The sequence below is a fragment of the Musa acuminata genome, chromosome BXJ2-11, assembly GCF_036884655.1.
Source record: "Musa acuminata AAA Group cultivar baxijiao chromosome BXJ2-11, Cavendish_Baxijiao_AAA, whole genome shotgun sequence".
NCBI classification, from domain to species: domain Eukaryota; kingdom Viridiplantae; phylum Streptophyta; class Magnoliopsida; order Zingiberales; family Musaceae; genus Musa; species Musa acuminata.
The window spans coordinates 33,207,693-33,225,220 of NC_088348.1; the positions used below are offsets into that span (position 1 = coordinate 33,207,693).

The 17,528-nt window shown below is 37.8% G+C and overlaps 2 protein-coding genes and 1 non-coding gene across 7 annotated transcripts; 1 reads left to right on the top strand and 2 right to left on the bottom strand.

Annotated features, from left to right (window-relative positions):
* Nucleotides 1-207: 207 nt before the first annotated feature.
* LOC135627016 (uncharacterized) lies at nucleotides 208-11,602 on the bottom strand. The gene is made up of 5 exons (XM_065132924.1): nucleotides 11,229-11,602; nucleotides 9,091-9,271; nucleotides 2,060-2,525; nucleotides 946-1,011; nucleotides 208-847 (listed from the first exon to the last, which is right to left on the bottom strand). The coding sequence occupies exons 1-5, from the start codon at nucleotides 11,313-11,315 to the stop codon at nucleotides 340-342; spliced, it is 1,308 nt and encodes a 435-aa protein (XP_064988996.1). The 5' UTR covers nucleotides 11,316-11,602; the 3' UTR covers nucleotides 208-339.
* A 520-nt stretch (nucleotides 11,603-12,122) lies between these two features.
* Nucleotides 12,123-12,205, bottom strand: TRNAL-UAA (transfer RNA leucine (anticodon UAA)). Its single transcript has one exon. It is a non-coding gene; the product is annotated as a tRNA-Leu (tRNA).
* Nucleotides 12,206-12,293: 88 nt separating this feature from the next.
* On the top strand, nucleotides 12,294-17,453 carry LOC135627019 (splicing factor U2af small subunit B-like). Of its 5 annotated transcripts, none has more exons than XM_065132927.1 (6): nucleotides 12,294-12,623; nucleotides 15,375-15,461; nucleotides 15,545-15,626; nucleotides 15,781-15,907; nucleotides 15,992-16,386; nucleotides 16,499-17,453. In XM_065132927.1, the coding sequence occupies exons 1-5, from the start codon at nucleotides 12,384-12,386 to the stop codon at nucleotides 16,359-16,361; spliced, it is 906 nt and encodes a 301-aa protein (XP_064988999.1). In that variant the 5' UTR covers nucleotides 12,294-12,383; the 3' UTR covers nucleotides 16,362-16,386; nucleotides 16,499-17,453. The 5 variants fall into 5 exon arrangements, with proteins under 5 accessions (XP_064988999.1, XP_064989001.1, XP_064988998.1 ...); XM_065132929.1 differs by having other exon boundaries at nucleotides 17,081-17,453; XM_065132926.1 differs by having other exon boundaries at nucleotides 17,150-17,453.
* Nucleotides 17,454-17,528: the final 75 nt, after the last annotated feature.

The following is a 17,528-nucleotide window of genomic DNA, read 5'->3' on the forward strand; positions in this document are numbered from 1 at the left end:
AGATGCTGACCTTATTGTTAAGACTCAGATGTGATATCACGCTTTTTAGACTGCTTCCTTCACTTAATTTTTGCTGCCGCTGGTTCTTCCAGCAGACGTAGTGATCCTATTACTCCATCCGCTGTCTCCCACAGAGAAAAAGAAATGTAGCGATCTTTGAATTTAAATCCCCACCAAAAACGGCATCACTACTGCAGCAGCAAAAACTTTCATGGAAAACCTGCACACTTTGTAAACACTTAATAGAAGTACTACATGGACGAGTATTTTTTACATGACCTAAAACGATAACCCTAATAACAGATTTAGTGTTTAGCAAATCAAAAATCAACAGTGACATTACGCAAATCGGAGTATTGCCACAGCTACCAATGCAGCAGCTCTGAAGAAAATTTCTTTCGTGCTTCTCTTAACCTTGCTAGCTATCTCCTCCTCTGTAAGATTTAGCTTGCTCGAGTTTTTACTGACATATATGATGGTATCTCTCAACCCATTGATGGCCCATGAAAGCCAGAAAATCCCAAATCCAAATCCAAATCCAAATCCGGTATTCAACAGCCTGGTAGCAGACAAAGGTACCCTTCCACATACCAGTTTGCATAGAACAGAGAAAAAAACAGCGAGGCCAGTACCAGCTACCCCAGCAGAAAATTGGGCAAGGAATTTGCTAATCTCAGGGCTTGATTTCTTCAGCGAGGGGATTGTTACATTGCTCTCTTTGTCTATTAGGGCAGAAAGAAGGCTTTCGCAGGCATGCAAATAGGTCCTCGGGTAAAGGTCCTGCTCTCTTCCCAGTTTTTTGTTCTTTTTCTTCTTAGGCAGCGTTTTCAGCTTAGCATTATCAGAGCTGACCATTCATAAAGGTTAGTTAGGTACACAGAAAAAGGATATAGAAAAAACATAACACTAATTAACATAACCATAGATCCATGTATTAGGGTATACCTCTTCAGAGTAGCAACTGTTGGAGAAGATGCCTGTTTGTGAGCTTGTGATCGTCGACGACCCCTTCTGCTCGTAAAGCAGATGCACGTACCCATGAGCAACAGTTATTTTAAAAGGAAAAGAAATGGAATTAACACAACACTATGTCTTGGCAACCCAATATGTCAACTGAAAAAGATGGTGCATATCGGCAGATTTTGTGTTTCATTCCAACTTATGTCTTATGGAAGTCTGGCGATCTTATGATTTCTTAGGATACATTTATCACATAAATATTTATGCTGAACGAACTTTTGTGTTATGCCATATGTTCAAATTAAAATCAATTATCATCTGTCTAAAGGTTTCTTGATAAGCTTGAATTCTAAAATTTGTATACCAGCCATGGGTTCATTTGAGACATTAGTTGATTATGTGCGTTAGAATTAAGTTGGTAAGTTCAATGCTGTAAGAATTTTGGGAGTAGCAATTAGCTTAAAAAGTCAGAAACTTGACACAATTTAAGTAGGATGAGTTTCTAACTTAATTACTTTTCTATCCAAGCTGACCGATAATTATCTATGAAAACATGATCAAATGATCATCCTAATCCGCTAATCCATATGTGGTTCTAGCTTTTGTTTTGCCTCAAGGAATATCTTGGACCAAGTCTGGAGATCATGGCTTACTCCAAGTCCATCCCACATTAGACAAAAGAATGATGAACCTAAATTGTGGAAGAAAATAAGTTACTGGAATCTTGAACAACATTTTCAGTTGCCTGGAAGCTTAGCTCTTTTTCCAGAATTTAACTAGCCCTTTGGAGATCAAATGTTCATTTTGTGAGGGAAGTTGACTCGGGAGAACACCAATCAACAAGATCTTTAATTCATTAGTCATTTTTCTAAACAGAAAAGCAAAAGATTGCTCTAAGGAGGTGTATAGTTACATAACTAGAAACCTCAAATGATATATGAATTAAAAAAGAAGAGAAAATGTAGACATGAATACAGTTAAATAATGTTCAATTATGCAAAAACAAAACTAAATTGATGTGCAAGTAATTGTCACAAACGAGAAAGTAATTCCAAGTTTCTGATCATTTCAGTAACAGTAAAAGGAGGTAAAGATCTACCTTGTGAAGTATGGGACTAGCAATGATTGTTTACTGCCAATTATTGTTCTTTTTGGTAGATTAAAATCCGCAACAATTGATAGTAGATCTTCCGTTTGAGATGCACTGTCTGCAAATAACAGCCTGCCATCTGGATATACTGTGAAGTATGAAGTATCAGATAAGTTCCCAACAAAATCCAACTGAGGCTCCGGGACAAAATTTTGCTTTTGTAAATGTAGAGAATGCTGACAATCATCCATTTCAGCCTCATAGAGAGAGGACTTATCATCCACAAGTACATGCGGTGAAGGCAACATGTCAATTGTCACTTCTTCGAACCCCATAACTTCTGAAAGTAAAGAAGCATCTATGCCTTCACCCTCTGCCAACTTTGATCCAGACATAAGCAACTTCAAGATTTTCTCATTTCTTAGGCACTTCTCGGCAATTCTAAAGCTAAAAAGCACCGAGTTCGAGCATGAATCTGTTTCAAAAAGAGGTGTGAGTTGTTGAAAAGATAGTATTTGGAAGGAGGAAAAGGGAAGCCTAATTTTGCACAAACCAAATAAAATAGATATAGACCATTTCAAAGTGCTAAATTATTTCTTTTACATATATATGTTGCTCATAAGCAAGGTTCGCCATACCGATGCGTACCGCCCGGTACGGGCGGTACGTACCGGTCCGAGAGGCGACCGGTACGCGGACCGCCCTATACCGGGCGGTACACCGAATTCAGTATATATCGGGCGGTAACGGTCGAAATTTCGACCGTTACCGCCCGGTACCATTCGGTAACGGTCGATTTCGACCGTTACCGCCCGATACCACTCGGTAACGGTCGAAATCGACCGGTACCACTCGGTAACGGTCGAAATCGACCGTTACCACACTGTAGCAGTGCTACAGTGCTCCAACGGTCAAATTGACCGTTGGAGCCCTTTCTCCTCCTATTTAAACTAATCTTCTCTCCCCTATTTCATTATACTCTCTTAAACTCTCTCTCAAACATTTCTTTTCTCTCATAAACTCTATAAAACAACGATTTGTGAATTCAATCGAGGTAAATTTGGGAAGATTAAGAGGAAGAACTTTCTAATCAAGAGGTATGTATTCGTTTTCTTTAATTAGAGAGTAATTAAGTTATTTAATGCTGTGATTAGTTATTTTAATGATGATTTAATCGAAATTTGTTTGATTTTATATCAATTTAATGTCTTTAATACCTATTAGGGTATTTGTCATGTTTATAGTGGTGAAAGAGAAGTAAATGATTAGTGTAGATAAATGATAAGTTTATCATAATTTGAATTTTGAATCATATTGAATTAAAATTACATATTTAATGTTTCTTTTATGTGTTTAACATATATATGATGGTAAAATAAGTTTAATTATGTTTTATTAAAGTTATTTAATACTGTAATTAGTTATTTTTACGATGATTTAATCAAAATTTATTCGATTTTATGTGAATCCAATATCTTTAATATCTATTAGAGTATTTGCCATGTTTATAATGTTGAAAGAGAAATAATTAGTGAAAAATTAACTATATTAATCACATAATTAGTGTATCTAATGATTTTAATACTTCTTTTATGCACGTAACATATTTATGATAATAAAATATGATTAGTTATGTTTTAATAAAATTACTTAATATTGTGATTAGTGATTTATGATCGATATTTGGTCAATTTAATATGTTTATACTTTATAGTTTATTTAATTTAAATTTGATAGGATCATGGCACCAAAGGAACAGTCACACGATGATGCATGGGTTCATGCCCGAAAGCTAGATGGAAACCGTCATCATTGGCAATGTATTTATTGTGACTACATTGGTAAAGGTGGAGGAATAACTCGAGTAAAAATGCATTTGGCTGGTGGGTATCCTGACGTTGCAAAATGCAAGAAGGTTCCAACGGAGATCCGTAAATTATTTCAAAGCAAGATGAAACAAGCAAAGGAAGATGCATTAAAAAAGAAGGCAAGAGTTGAGGAAGAATATCATAGGGCTACACAGGAACCAGTTTATGATCAGTATGAGGGTTGCGGCGATGAAGTCGACCCGGATCTCACAGCTGGGATTCGTGCATCATTGGAGCATCAGCATACGGTCGATGAAGCAATGAGGCATCGACGACCTGACTCACAATTAGAGCATGGTAGTGGTAGTGGAATCCAGAGGTCAACCAGCATGAGGCAACCAACTGCTCCTTCTCAGTTAGGCCGAACTAGTAGCATGAGGTATGGTGGACTCCGTGGTTTTATGAGAGGTCTTGGCAGGAGGTCCGCACCAGATATTGTTGATATTGATCCGCAAGCCTATCCCCCACAAACAGCGAAACAGACACGGATTGACGATGCATATACAAAAGAAAAAAAACGGGATATTGGGAAGGCAATCTCAAAATGGTTTAACTTTCATAGGATTCCAGCCAACACAGCCCAAGGTCCATATTATCAGAGCATGATCTCCTCTATTCAAAAGTCTGGCACGGGGATCCAACCTCCAACACCGAAGGAGATTCACGGCGTGTACTTAGATGAGGAGGTGGCAGAACTAAAGGATTGGATCAAATCCTTCAAGAGGCAATGGGATGAATATGGGGTGACATTGATGTGTGACAGTTGGACAGGACCAACAAGAATGAGTATCATCAACTTTCTTGTTTATTGCAATAGAAGAGTGGTGTTTCATAAGTCCGTTAATGTTTCTGAAAAGATCCAAGATGCAAACTACATTGAGAGCTTGATGGACACTATGGTAGAGGAGATTGGACCACAGTATGTTGTCCAAATAATAACCGACAATGGAGCGAATTTCAAAAAAGCCGGTTTGCAATTGATGGAAAAAAGAAAAACTTTGTTTTGGACTCCATGTGCAGCTCATTGCATAGATCTAATGCTAAAGGATATTGGTGAGTTGGATGCGGTCAAGAAATGTGTAGCTCGAGCACAATCAATTACAAAGTTTATATATAATCATCATTGGGTCCACGCATTAATGCAAAAGTATGTAAATGGTGAGATACTTCGACCTGGAATTACTCGGTTTGCTACAAATTTTATTGCATTAAAATCATTACAGCAAAAAAGACATGGCTTGAAGGCAATGGCTAGCTCACAAGAGTGGTCTGAATCCAGATATTCGAAATTGAGTGATGGAAAGAAGATAGAAAAGGCCATTCTTTCATCTAGATTTTGGGAGACTATAGCAGAAATCATAAAAGGTGTGGAACCACTTTATATTGTCCTCCGTAAGGTCGATATGGACAAGCGTCCACAAATGCCGTATCTTAAATATATGCTGATTTCAGCAAGAGAGGAGGTCAGGAAAGCATTCAAAGATGATTTTAAGGCCGACCAATACGTACGAATCATTGATCGTCGGACCGAAGTTCATATGGATCAAGATATCCATAATGCAGGTAAATTCATATTCAAAAATACTTAATTTATTATTATTTAGATAATAAATTATCATACTAACAAAATTATGTTTTGCAGCGTATTATCTAAACCCGGCAATTCAATATCGATATGCTCTCGGAACGCAAAATAATTTCCTAACGACACTACGAAATGTTATATATCGACTTTTGCCAAACACTACCGAGGCAGCCGATGCTCTTATGGAGGGTCGATTATTTCGAGAAACAGTTGGTTCATTCTCCGACGTTGTAGCTATATCATGCCGTTACACTATGGATCCTGGTGAGGAAAAGTTATGCATATTGATTATCAATTATATTTAATGTTAATTATTTGTTATGCTAATAAAATCTTATTTATATCTTTTTGCAGTCGAGTGGTGGTTACAATTTGGAGGCGATGCACCACATTTAAGGAAGGTTGCCGTTCGTGTACTTTCACAGACAACAACATCTAGTGGTTGCGAACGTAATTGGTCAACGTTTGCGTTGATTCATACGAAAGTCCGCAACAGACTCTCCTACAGACGGTTAGAGAAACTAGTATATGTCCATTATAATATGCGGCTAAAATTGCGATGTGCTGAGTTGGATAAGGAGCCAGAGGAACCAGATATTGATCCCATTGACCTCCAATTCTACAACGAAGATTCAGAGCCAATGTTAGATTGGGTTGAAGCAGCAGAGAACCAAGAGGATCCTCTACTTGATGAGGCGGGAGATCCTCAGCGTCCTTCACGTTTTATCACCGAGGCAATAGAAGAAGAAGAAGCACAACCCCAACAGGTAGAAAATCCCCCTCGATTACAACATGGTATGAGTCAAACTGCTCGAGGAACTACCGATACCCAACGGTCACACTCGTCCGCCCAACGTGCAAAGGCAAAGGGGAAGGCAATAGCATCAGTTGCATCGTTGGAAAGAATCGAGTCGGGCGACGAGACACCTTCACAATCACATTCTCTTTCTCGTTCGGTCCAGAGACATGACAGCAACACGGACAGCAGTGCCTCAACAGATGATGGCGGTGATACCGGGCAGTCGTTGGTCTCGTCTGCACAACTTGAGGGTGGTGAATGGACTGAGGAGCAATATTTTACACATGCCACTCAAGATTCAGATCATGGAACTCGACAAGGTACTGGTCAAGTTTATGCGCGGAAGGGAAAGGAGAAGGGGAAGGGGAAGGCAGTGGATGAATATGAACAAATGCGACAAAGCATACATGATATAGACACAGAAAGAGACTCATCGTATTCACAGCCATCGTATTATGAAGAATCATATGGGCAACAACAGTATGGTGATAGTTGGTCATCCTTCTCTGAGCAACAGCATGATACAGAACAACACCAATATATGCCTCAAGAGCTGCCTCAGACAAATATGATTTATGACGATCAATCTACGATCAGTACCACATTGATGCATCAATGGCATACGGTGTATCAATACACTATGTCATGGGATCAATTTCATGATTGGGTCCAACAAACGTATCATATTGATATGTATCGGATCGAGGACCCCGATCCACCACCCGTGGAGGCTCGTCGTTCGTTTTGGTGGTAGAATTAACAATCAGGTATATCTAGATATATGATTATTTAATTCATTTGAATTTTAGAGTTTATATTGTAACAAAATAGTCTAACAATTCAACTGATTTTTCTATAGATATTTCAATCTATAACGAGCTGAAATACGAACCTCGAACAAGACTACCTCAAAGCCCGAAAAAGATATGTGATGCTATTTTTATCTAATTTACATTGATTTTGCTAAACTTATACTATTACTATATTTATTTATAACTTGAAAACTCTATCCTAACTTTTTTTTTTAATTTTCAGGTATTTTCGGAGGGCTAAATCGGTAAAATCAAGTGTACCGAGCGGTACACCTCGGTATACCGCTCGGTACGCCGTACCGTACCGTACCGAGCCGGCGTCGAAACGCCGGTACGGTACGGTTCGGCGAACCTTGCTCATAAGTAATCTAACTATTTCCCAATCTTTAGGACTATCTCATTTACTAGTTGAGTTGCTGAAAGAAAAACTTTTATTTCACTTGAGGGGAGCAATAGACATATATATAAGTCAATAAAAAAAGATAACCACATAGTGCTTTTAGAGTATAATAGCATGGAGTCTTATGATCTTATCCATGCAATATATGTCAAAGAAAAAAAGCCTGATACATGCATTATTTTATTACTATAATGAACCGATACTCCCTTCACTCTACCGGTGATCACATTTAAAGAATAATTAGTTGAATCTAGTACAACATATATACTACATGGTGCCATTTAACTACATATAATTTAAGTACACTGAATTTTCATGATTTTCTTTTTGTTGATAATGTTCCCTCCTCGAGACTCAAACATGCTCCAAATTATGACAACCTATGCTCAAAGGATAATGATTTTATGTTTCAGTTCATCCTGATGAAGTTTTCTGGCACTGCTAGTGAGAGGTGCAGGATGATATTAAAGAGTCGAAGGTGTTCAAGCCCATTTTCCTTGAACAATATGGAGTGTTTCAACTGGTACAAATAATGTATCGGCCATCAGTGTATTTTTGGTTTAATATGTGGAGTTAGCTAAACATTATATTTAAACAAATGCTTGAAAGAGTTAGAGAAAATAAAAAAGATGAATGAACGAAAATTGAACTTTAAGGTCTGCAAAATAACATGGTAGCTTTTCATCACTGTGAGTACAAATGAGCCAAGTATTTAACAAATATTGTTCCTAGATCTTCACATTAAAACGATATAGTTCCATACACCATGTATGATACACAACAATGAAAGTTATTCATGCATCAGTATATGCCATTTATTTTGTTATCCATAACGCTTCTCTAATTATTAACCAACTAAATGAGCATGGCTGGAGAGGGACGCAACAATCAGCATTGCTCTCTGACAATGTCTAAATTTCCTTCATCGGATACCTAATTTTTGTTTTCATTTTGTTTGTTTTGATAGATAAGTAAACCTTTGCCCCCTCCAACGCGCAAGCGCACGCAACACACAGACACACACAATGTGTGAATTACGAGTCCTATTTATTTTTTTGCATTTCTAATTTGTGGGTACTGTCAGCCGCATGGCTTAGTATGCCAGCACATACTGTTCCGCACATACTGTTCCAGCAACAAACAAGCATCCTCGTTCAAGAAAAACTTAACTATGGGAAACTATAAATTTTCTAATACTAAGATCTAACACACCCATCAACACTTAAAGACTTTTACTTCTACTACCAGTTAGCAACAGTCTTTCATTTATCCAACAATGATTGTCATGATTTCAGAAATGATGTTTCCACATACGCAAGGTTATTCAAAAAAATGATATTTCCATATGACAAGCAACCTAGAAAGATAAATCCCAGTAGAAACAAAGGATTTATGTTTATCAACTGGAGCCCACATATGTAAAACAATAAAGTCAATGATAAGACTTATTAAAGAACCCCATAGAAACAAAGGATTTATATTTATCAACTAATAGCAACAAATATAAACAGAAGTATAAATAATAAGATTTCTTAAGAACAATAACTTCATTCTAAGCAACAACTAAGCTTCAGACCTTGCATGTCAATAAGCACAGGTTTTTCAATCATCGGAGATAGGCTAGCTGATTGGTTATTCTCTGGCAATAGATGCATCGGTCGCCCCACACCCTGTATATGCTGTGCATTAAACTGAACAGAACCAAATCTTAATGCATCTTGCTTCCTACCATGAACTGGCAGCAAAATCTGAAACTCCTGAACCATAAAAAGTAGAATCTAAAATATTTGACAAGAACAGAACGGTACTTAACATGTACACAAAAAGTATTAGGATGCAACTCCACAATAGAGCAGCTACCCTAGTATTCAAATTTCAACAGAAAGTGGAGATGATGTAGATAATCCATATATTTAACAACTAGAACTAAACTTTGACATCCAAAAATAACAATTTGTGGCAAACTTGGTATACTGCTAGGCCAAAGAACAAAAAGGGATGGCACGCCAGATTAGCCAAAGTAATAGTTAACTTTCAAGCTAGTGATAATTAGATATAAAAAAATTATACTGGTATAAGTGAAGTTTATAATTTTTTTGCATTTTTCGCAAGTTATTGGGCAAAAACATTGTTCTTTGATTCAGGAAAAATCCATAATAAAATCTCTATCTTGTTTCATGTTTCTAATAAAAAAAATATGAATGCATGCATATTAGCCCACACATCCACAAATCTGCACACAAGCAAACCTATGGACCCACATTCAGGAATTTGCACATAAACTGGGACAACAAAGATATGCATTCAAATGAAACACGTGTGTGTGGTGACACATGCACACTCATACTTGTGTTCCAGTATATTCATAGAAGATCAACAGGCATACACCAGCAGAGGTTGTATATATGACACGCATGCCTGCAGATGAACTAGTATACGCTCAGACAAATGTGAGATATATATTCACAAAATCATAAATTATGTAGGAAATTAATTGATGTCAGACAATGCAATACAGATTATATCGAACATATAAAAACAAAGTGTTTTACCATAAAAAGCTACTACAGAGCAAGATGGGTAACTTCATTCAGAGAGGTAGTGTTGCATGAGCATAATTGCAAAGACAGGAAATGCAGCAAGATCCGATCAACAGATATGAGACAGCTAGATGGCAATGTAGGAGAAGTATTCAGTCCAAAATAGTAGATGGATATAAACCAATTAAAAGTCCGTGAAACAACAAGACATGCTCACTCTATTTTGGTTGTGTTGTTTTCTCGTCTTCTAATTGTTTTTCAGAGATATCTAAAAAAATTGACCTTAAGTCAGAAATTGAAAATTAAGTTAAACAATTGTCAACTATTCTCTTGAGAAGTTCAATTATACTTTATGGCAATATCCCTTGTCAATTTTGGGGCATATGCATACTTTTAGACAATCCACTTCTTTCTAATAGACTCGTTACGTTTTAAGAATCCAACAAATGTCTGAATGTAAACTTGGCTCACACATGATGATGTTAAAGTCAAGATTGAAGCTACTCAGAATGTCCTGTGCCCATGACAGAATTGCAGTGGTGCACATACTTACAACAAAAGCTTACCATTAAAATAAAATCCTTCTATGATCTAAAAACAAGGTTATCTGAAATCCTTGTAGTTAGAAAAACAAAAAACTATGATGTTTGATCACAACATTCAACAATATGCCACAAAGCAAATAAAATAAAATAAAATTCAAGAGGTCCCCATGAAGATCTGTTGAAAACATTAGTTTGCCCTAGTGAATTATAGAAACTAGCTAGATTATTATAGAAAAGAGATACTACTGCTACAATAAAATAAAATAAGCGACACCAAACCCTTCTTTCTTTTCAATGGAACAATTACCACCGGTAGTTCTCATGCGGAACGCATATTAGCTTAGCACAATCCATTACAGCATAAAGGCCCATAGGCCTAAAGGAATTGAAGGGAAACAAAAATAAGCTTTGCGTGAAAGAAAAGAAACCACAATGTAAGGCATCTTCCTATATTCCCTTGTCAATCGGTAAAAAAGATGAGTCGCAAATAATATGGTTGGAAATGGACTTTCTTCGAATGTTTTTAAACCAGAAAAATCTTCCTATACCATATCGAACACATCAAACGGATTGGCAAAATCACCACAGAATTGTAAACGGGAGCATAGGATTTCGATTGTTCTCTCTACCTTGGGGGCCTTATACGGACCCAGATGCTCCGGGTGGATTATGGCTCGCGGGAAGGCAGCAGAAGCAACAAGGGAGAGTTCCACCATCCTTCGGCTCCGGGAAGAAGAACGCAGCACCAATGACGACGGGATTTGCGGGAGATGAGGTAAAGGCGTCGGAGCAATTTGAGGCCAGAGGGGATCAACGCGGATCCCCGGCCTCACAAAAACCCCAGATCAAAACTAGAGGGGGAGGAAGAGGGTAAGGCGAGGGCTTGGATTGGAGCCGCAAGAACCGGTGGCGTCGAGGAAGGCGAGTCCACGGCCGTGTGCGGTCTCCTCTTTCGGACTCCACTTGGATTCTCACAGAGCCAATAGTTCCGTCGCGTGGTGTGACGGCGTTGGTCGTGAGGTGTGACGTGACCCAGCCCGAGGTGGCTTTAGGCACGACGGCTGACGTCAGATGACACGAACGTCGCATCTCATTGCATCTCAGTCAGTAAACGTTTATTTATTTTTTATTATGAGTAAATTATTTCAAAATTTTTATTTACCGATCAAAATAAAATTTAAAGGTTTTTTAAAATTAATATTTTAAATTTTATTCAATAAAACTTATTATTGGTGTTTAATAGCTAATAAATTATCAAAACAAATATTTATGTAATAATTTTGTTTGACAGTCAAATCTTTTACCAAATAAGTTGTCCAACAACATAATTACTTTAAATGATAAATGGATGATGCCATATATATATATATATATATATATATATATATATATATATATATATATATTATAATATCCAAATAAACTCAATCCAGAAGGTGATGATGGATTATATTTAATCGTAAATAACGTTGATCAAATTCTTATTATTGTAAGAAGCTGCGCAATAAAAAACGTAGGAAACTTGCTGGCTATGGGGTTCGAACCCATGCGCACTTATGTGCAGAAGATCTTAAGTCTTCCCCCTTAACCACTCGGGCAAACCAGCGACTGTGATTTAGTTTTCCAAACTTTTTATTAGATTTAAACAAATTATTCTCCCGGCCATACTATAAATTTTCCTTTGGATGCCCTAAATCGATTCCGCTCGTCTCTTCTCGTCGCCGATCGCTAGGGTTGCCTCCCTGCCTCTTCTTCTTTTCTCAGAGTGGAGTGGTCTTGAGGCGATGGCGGAGCACCTGGCTTCGATCTTTGGGACGGAGAAGGACCGGGTGAATTGCCCCTTCTACTTCAAGATCGGAGCGTGTAGGCACGGCGACCGGTGCTCGCGACTACACACGAAGCCCAGCATCAGCCCCACCCTCCTCCTCTCGAACATGTACCAGCGCCTTGACAACGCTATCACCCCCGGACTTGACTCTCAGGGCCAGCCTATGGACCCCCGCCAGATCCAGGAGCACTTCGAGGTCCTAAACATTATCATCATCATCATCATTTTCTTCTTCTTCTTCTTCTTCTTCTTCTTCTTCTTCTTCTTAGATATTGGCTATGATTTATGTAGGTCCAGGCAGGCGTGTCCAAAAATATTATCCGATTTCAAAAAATAAACTTGTTTATGTTGATTTCTTTGTGGTAGTAATATTCGTTGGGGTCTTTCTAATCTCGTAGTTATCAGGTATATGTTTCACGAAGCGATGCTATTCCATATACCTCGAAAAGACTGATCGTGTTCTCCAAACTTACTTGCTGCAACTATCTTATGAATGTTGGAGTTGTGCCTCTCAGCATTACCTCAATTCAGGGAGGGGAGAAGCTGCCGAATAGAAATAACAACTAGGTGTATCACTAATTAATTATTTTTGTTATTGCAAATGAGAGAGAGCAATAGTTGAAGCATGAGCTTTAGCACTTAGACTTCTGTTTATCTTTAGGGATACTAGTCTCAAAATCTTTCACTTGGATTTTGAACTTCTTTAGTAACTTTTGCTCGTTATATAACACATGAAAATAGCATACAATCATGGGTATGTACTACCATGGAACACCGCCCCCTCTCCTCTCATGTTTGCATTATGAAGATACTTATTGAAGTTCAATAGTATATTCCTTCTCAACTAAAATAGAACTTACTTTCCCTTCTCCCAAGTGCCATAGGAGTCCTCTTGTGAACAAGGTAAATTGTCTTTTTCACGCCTTACATTTATAACTCCTTTTTGTATATGATTACTGATCTCTCTATACATAAAATCTTCTGCCTGTATTGTTTGAGTCACCCACAAGATGCACATGGATTGCCACGTCATCCATTGGAGACTCATAAGCTGGCTCAGCATATTACATTCTGAATCGATGTTAGATGTTACCAGCCTAATTCATGGCCAAAGCAGGCTGATTTCGGAACAATTCAGGATAGATCTTGGCTGGTTTTGATTGGTGTCCAGTTGGATTATGTTTCTGTCTAGGTTGCATTGTAATAATGGAAGTGGTCTTAGATTTCCCTGTCATATCTGTTTCCTCATATGTTCAGTCACAACAATAGATATTATGTTATCTCTAATCACCTAACAAGAGGAATACATGTGCAAAATTAGGAGGAAAGGGGAATAGTACTAAATAAAAAATTTTAAAAATAAGGCAGTGATGTTGAAGTTAGTAGTTACAGTAGCAAATATTTTAAGATAAAACTTAGACAAGAAGTGACATTTAAATGTTACAGATAGATGTGATAAGTGTTATGACTACTTCAATGCTGGGAAGCACAGACACGGTAATTTGGGTGATGTACCCGGGTCCAACATGTGTCGGACATGGATTCATCTCTACACGATCGAACATGTGTTTTTTTTTTTTTTAATTCGTCGGATATACCATTCGCATGTTGGATTAAGTGGTCACGTGCGAAGGTGTCAGGGAACCTCTGGAATTTAACCCGGTGTTCGCTTGTCAGGGTATTAGGAACCTTCGGAATCCGTCTTCCTCATGGTTATAGGGAGGATTTCGATGTTAAATACCACCTATCCCGATTGAACCCTAGCACATCATCAATTGCCCTTCTTACTCACCGGCTTGGCTTCCCTTGCTTTGACTTTTTAAAATTCTTTTGATGAAAAGATTAGATGGTTAGTAATTGGCTTCAGAAGGTTAGCAACCATCACTTCCTATATCATCCTGGATATTATCTAGTTCTTCTCATGAATAAACATTGAGGATTTATATGTAGAGATTAGATTTAGATGTTCGATTTTTTGTGTTAAATTTTACTTTTCACAATTGTAACATCTTGATTTAGTCCCACATCGAAAGTGGGTAAAGATTAAGATTGACTTATATGAGCTAGCAGTTTAGGCTCACTGAAGTTAATATATTAGTTATCTCGTCAGGCCATAGATGTGGTCGGAGAGCACGTCATGATGTGAAGCCATCATTGGGCTAAGCTTCATATTAGAGAGATTATAACATTCTCATTTAGCCATTGAAACTTGGGTTTAAGTATTTTGAGCCAATGGTTTAGGCCCAATGAAGCTAATAGGCTTGTTATCCCGTTAGGTTGGGCTCAGACAATGATGAGAGGCTCGAGTAGGAAAGGTCTATTCGTGGACAGGGCTGGGGAGTATGTCATGATGTGGAGCCACCATTGGGCTAAGTCTCATGTGCCCTCTTATGGGGTTTGATTCTATACTATGTTGGGCGTTGATAAGGGCGTCAAGCCTTTAACTAGGGGGAGATTACAACACTTTGATCTAGTCCCATATTGAAGTGGACAAAAGACAAAGGCTGACTTATAATGGTGATAGGTGTACTACTATTAATTTTGGCCTAAGCATTTTGGGCTAGTAGTTTAGGCTCAATGAAAGTAACCAGTCAGTTATCCATTAGGTTGGGCTGTGAAAATAACTCCATGTATAAAATCTTAAATGGGGCTTATCCTACCAAATAAGTAAATAGCTTAATCTTGTATTTTCTTGCATGTTTTTACAGTTTCATTGAGCTGGTTTTTGTAGCCTTATCATAGAAGTTTGAATAAGCAAGCATGTCTTAACATTTCAAGCATTGGTTTGCATGTTATGATATTTCGAGAAAGAAAAAAAAGGCATCTCTAGAGATTAAATAAAGTTGTTTAATGACATATTTTGTTACTTTTGATGTTATTGTTAATGATTTCAGTTATTTGTGTCATTTAGTTGCAATATGTGATTTTAATGAAGCTGTGTTGACAGAATTTTTATGAGGATCTTTTTGAGGAGTTAAGCAAATATGGAGAGATTGAAAGCCTGAATGTTTGTGACAATCTGGCTGATCACATGGTACTCAACATCTGAATATGATGATTGTTTTAATTTATGCTATATTTAAACCATTATCTCACACCTCTTTGTTTCATTTACAGGTTGGTAATGTTTATGTTCAGTTCAGGGAGGAAGAGCATGCTGCAAATGCGCTTCGCAACTTGACAGGAAGGTTTTATGCAGGTTGTGTTTGTTTGCTTTGGTGTTCCATTGTATGCTAGGCCTTTTTGTGACATTAAGGTTTATCTTTGATAAAGTTCTTGGTTCATAACTTAGTTGCTATTGTTTCTGTTGTCTAATTCCTGTTTTTAGTTCTTAAATGGAGTTGTATTTGCAGGACGTCCAATTATTGTCGATTTCTCTCCAGTTACCGATTTTCGTGAGGCTACATGTAGGCAGTATGAAGAGAACACCTGCAACCGAGGTGGATACTGCAATTTTATGCATTTGAAACAAATTAGCAGGTATATTCTATTATTATTGTCTGACATCTTTGTACTTTTATTATTTTGAGTTGCTTTTCTAACAAAATTTTCAATTATTGCCAGGGAGTTGAGACGAAAATTATTTGGGAGATATAGGAGGAGGCAAAGAAGCCGTAGTAGAAGCCGAAGCCCCTATCGACAGCGAAACTTTGAAGACCGTCATGTAAACCGTAGCCATGGCAAGCGTCATGGTGACAGGGATCAGTATATTGAAGAACGAGGCAGAAAACCTCGAAGCCGAAGCCCAGGTCGTAAGAGGAACCGCAGCAGGAGCCCTGCAGGAAGAAGGAATAGAAGTCCTGTCAGAGAAGGAAGCGCCGAGCGAAGGGCCAAAATTGAGCAGTGGAACAGGGAAAGGGAGCAGGCAGATGCTGCTAGAAAGAACAATGAATACACACAGAATGGTCAGCAGCAGCATGATCAAGAAGAATGAGGTCATTGATATCTATGGTTTTCTGGTTCGTACTTTGCTTCTTTGGCTTTGTTCATTCAGTCGTAGAGAAAGATGCGTCTTTGGATAGCTACTTATTCACAAAAAGTAAAGCTCACAGTCCATTTTCCACTGTGCAGGTGGTGTGCAGGTTCAAAGTCCTGTTCAGTGGAATATAAAAAACTAAAAACCTTGTGTCTAGAGAATTTCACAACACAATCACCTGCTTGCCTGCATTATCGATTTTTATTTGACTAAATGTGTCTTTTAGGTATTATGGCTATGGCAGGGGATACCCAGGATAGTACTCATCATTTAAGCATTCATCCCATATTTTACTTATCATTTAAGCATTCACTCATATATTAAGTTTAGCAGCATATGGCCTATAAGTCCTGTTAAGATAGAAGTAAACGCAAAACCAAAAACCAGTTCTAACCATCAATTGATTTCAGCAATTGAGGTAAAACAAAAAATTGCAATTATTTTTTTTATAAACACCAGGCTTCTGAGAACCTTTGGACTAACAAGCATCCTTTATCATGATACTCGAATAATCAAAGGATTTTTTGTCAGGTAGAATTTTTTTTCTTTTACATGCTTGCTTTGCTACTTGATTGAGTAACGAGCACTTGGTTTTATACCATGTTGCTTTTCTCCTTTTGGCTGGTTTAATTTATCTTTAAGATTCAATGAGCTTATCTTTTCGACAAGTTTTGCAGGTCCAGGTGTTCCTGCTCCTTGTGGGCTTCAATTCATCACTTTGTTGCTTATATGAACTTCATTTTCAGGACAGGGGCGATAACATGCCAGTGAATTCACCAGAGTCTGCATCAGAGGCAGGGTGTCCAAATAAAGTTTCTCGAGTTTCAGTCTAGGGTGCCTTCTACTTTTCAGAATCTAATGGAACCTTGTTAGCTTAGTTGTGGTGTTTAACAGTATGTAAAAGCTGCCATGTAGCGTTTGGAACTTGTAGTATGAAGGTGGTTGGTCGAATATGATTGCCTATCGACATCACAGTATATTACGATATTGTGGTACATCTGATAATGATGGTGGTTGGTCGAATATGATTTGCCCATCGATAGCACAGTATATTATGATATTGTGGTACGTCTGATAATGATGGTGTTTGGTCAATACGATTGATTGCCTATCTATCGATGTCAC

Excerpts from the sequence above, each read along its gene's own strand:
- LOC135627019 (XM_065132927.1), top strand. The coding sequence starts at position 12,384 with ATGGCGGAGCACCTGGCTTCGATCTTTGGGACGGAGAAGGACCGGGTG. Across the intron at positions 15,462-15,544 it reads ACAATCTGGCTGATCACATG|GTTGGTAATGTTTATGTTCA; the intron begins GTACTCAACATC and ends TTTCATTTACAG. Across the intron at positions 15,908-15,991 it reads CATTTGAAACAAATTAGCAG|GGAGTTGAGACGAAAATTAT; the intron begins GTATATTCTATT and ends AATTATTGCCAG.
- LOC135627016 (XM_065132924.1), bottom strand. The coding sequence starts at position 11,315 with ATGGTGGAACTCTCCCTTGTTGCTTCTGCTGCCTTCCCGCGAGCCATA. Across the intron at positions 9,272-11,228 it reads GTCCGTATAAGGCCCCCAAG|GAGTTTCAGATTTTGCTGCC; the intron begins GTAGAGAGAACA and ends TTTATGGTTCAG. Across the intron at positions 1,012-2,059 it reads CTAGTCCCATACTTCACAAG|AAGGGGTCGTCGACGATCAC; the intron begins GTAGATCTTTAC and ends CTTTACGAGCAG.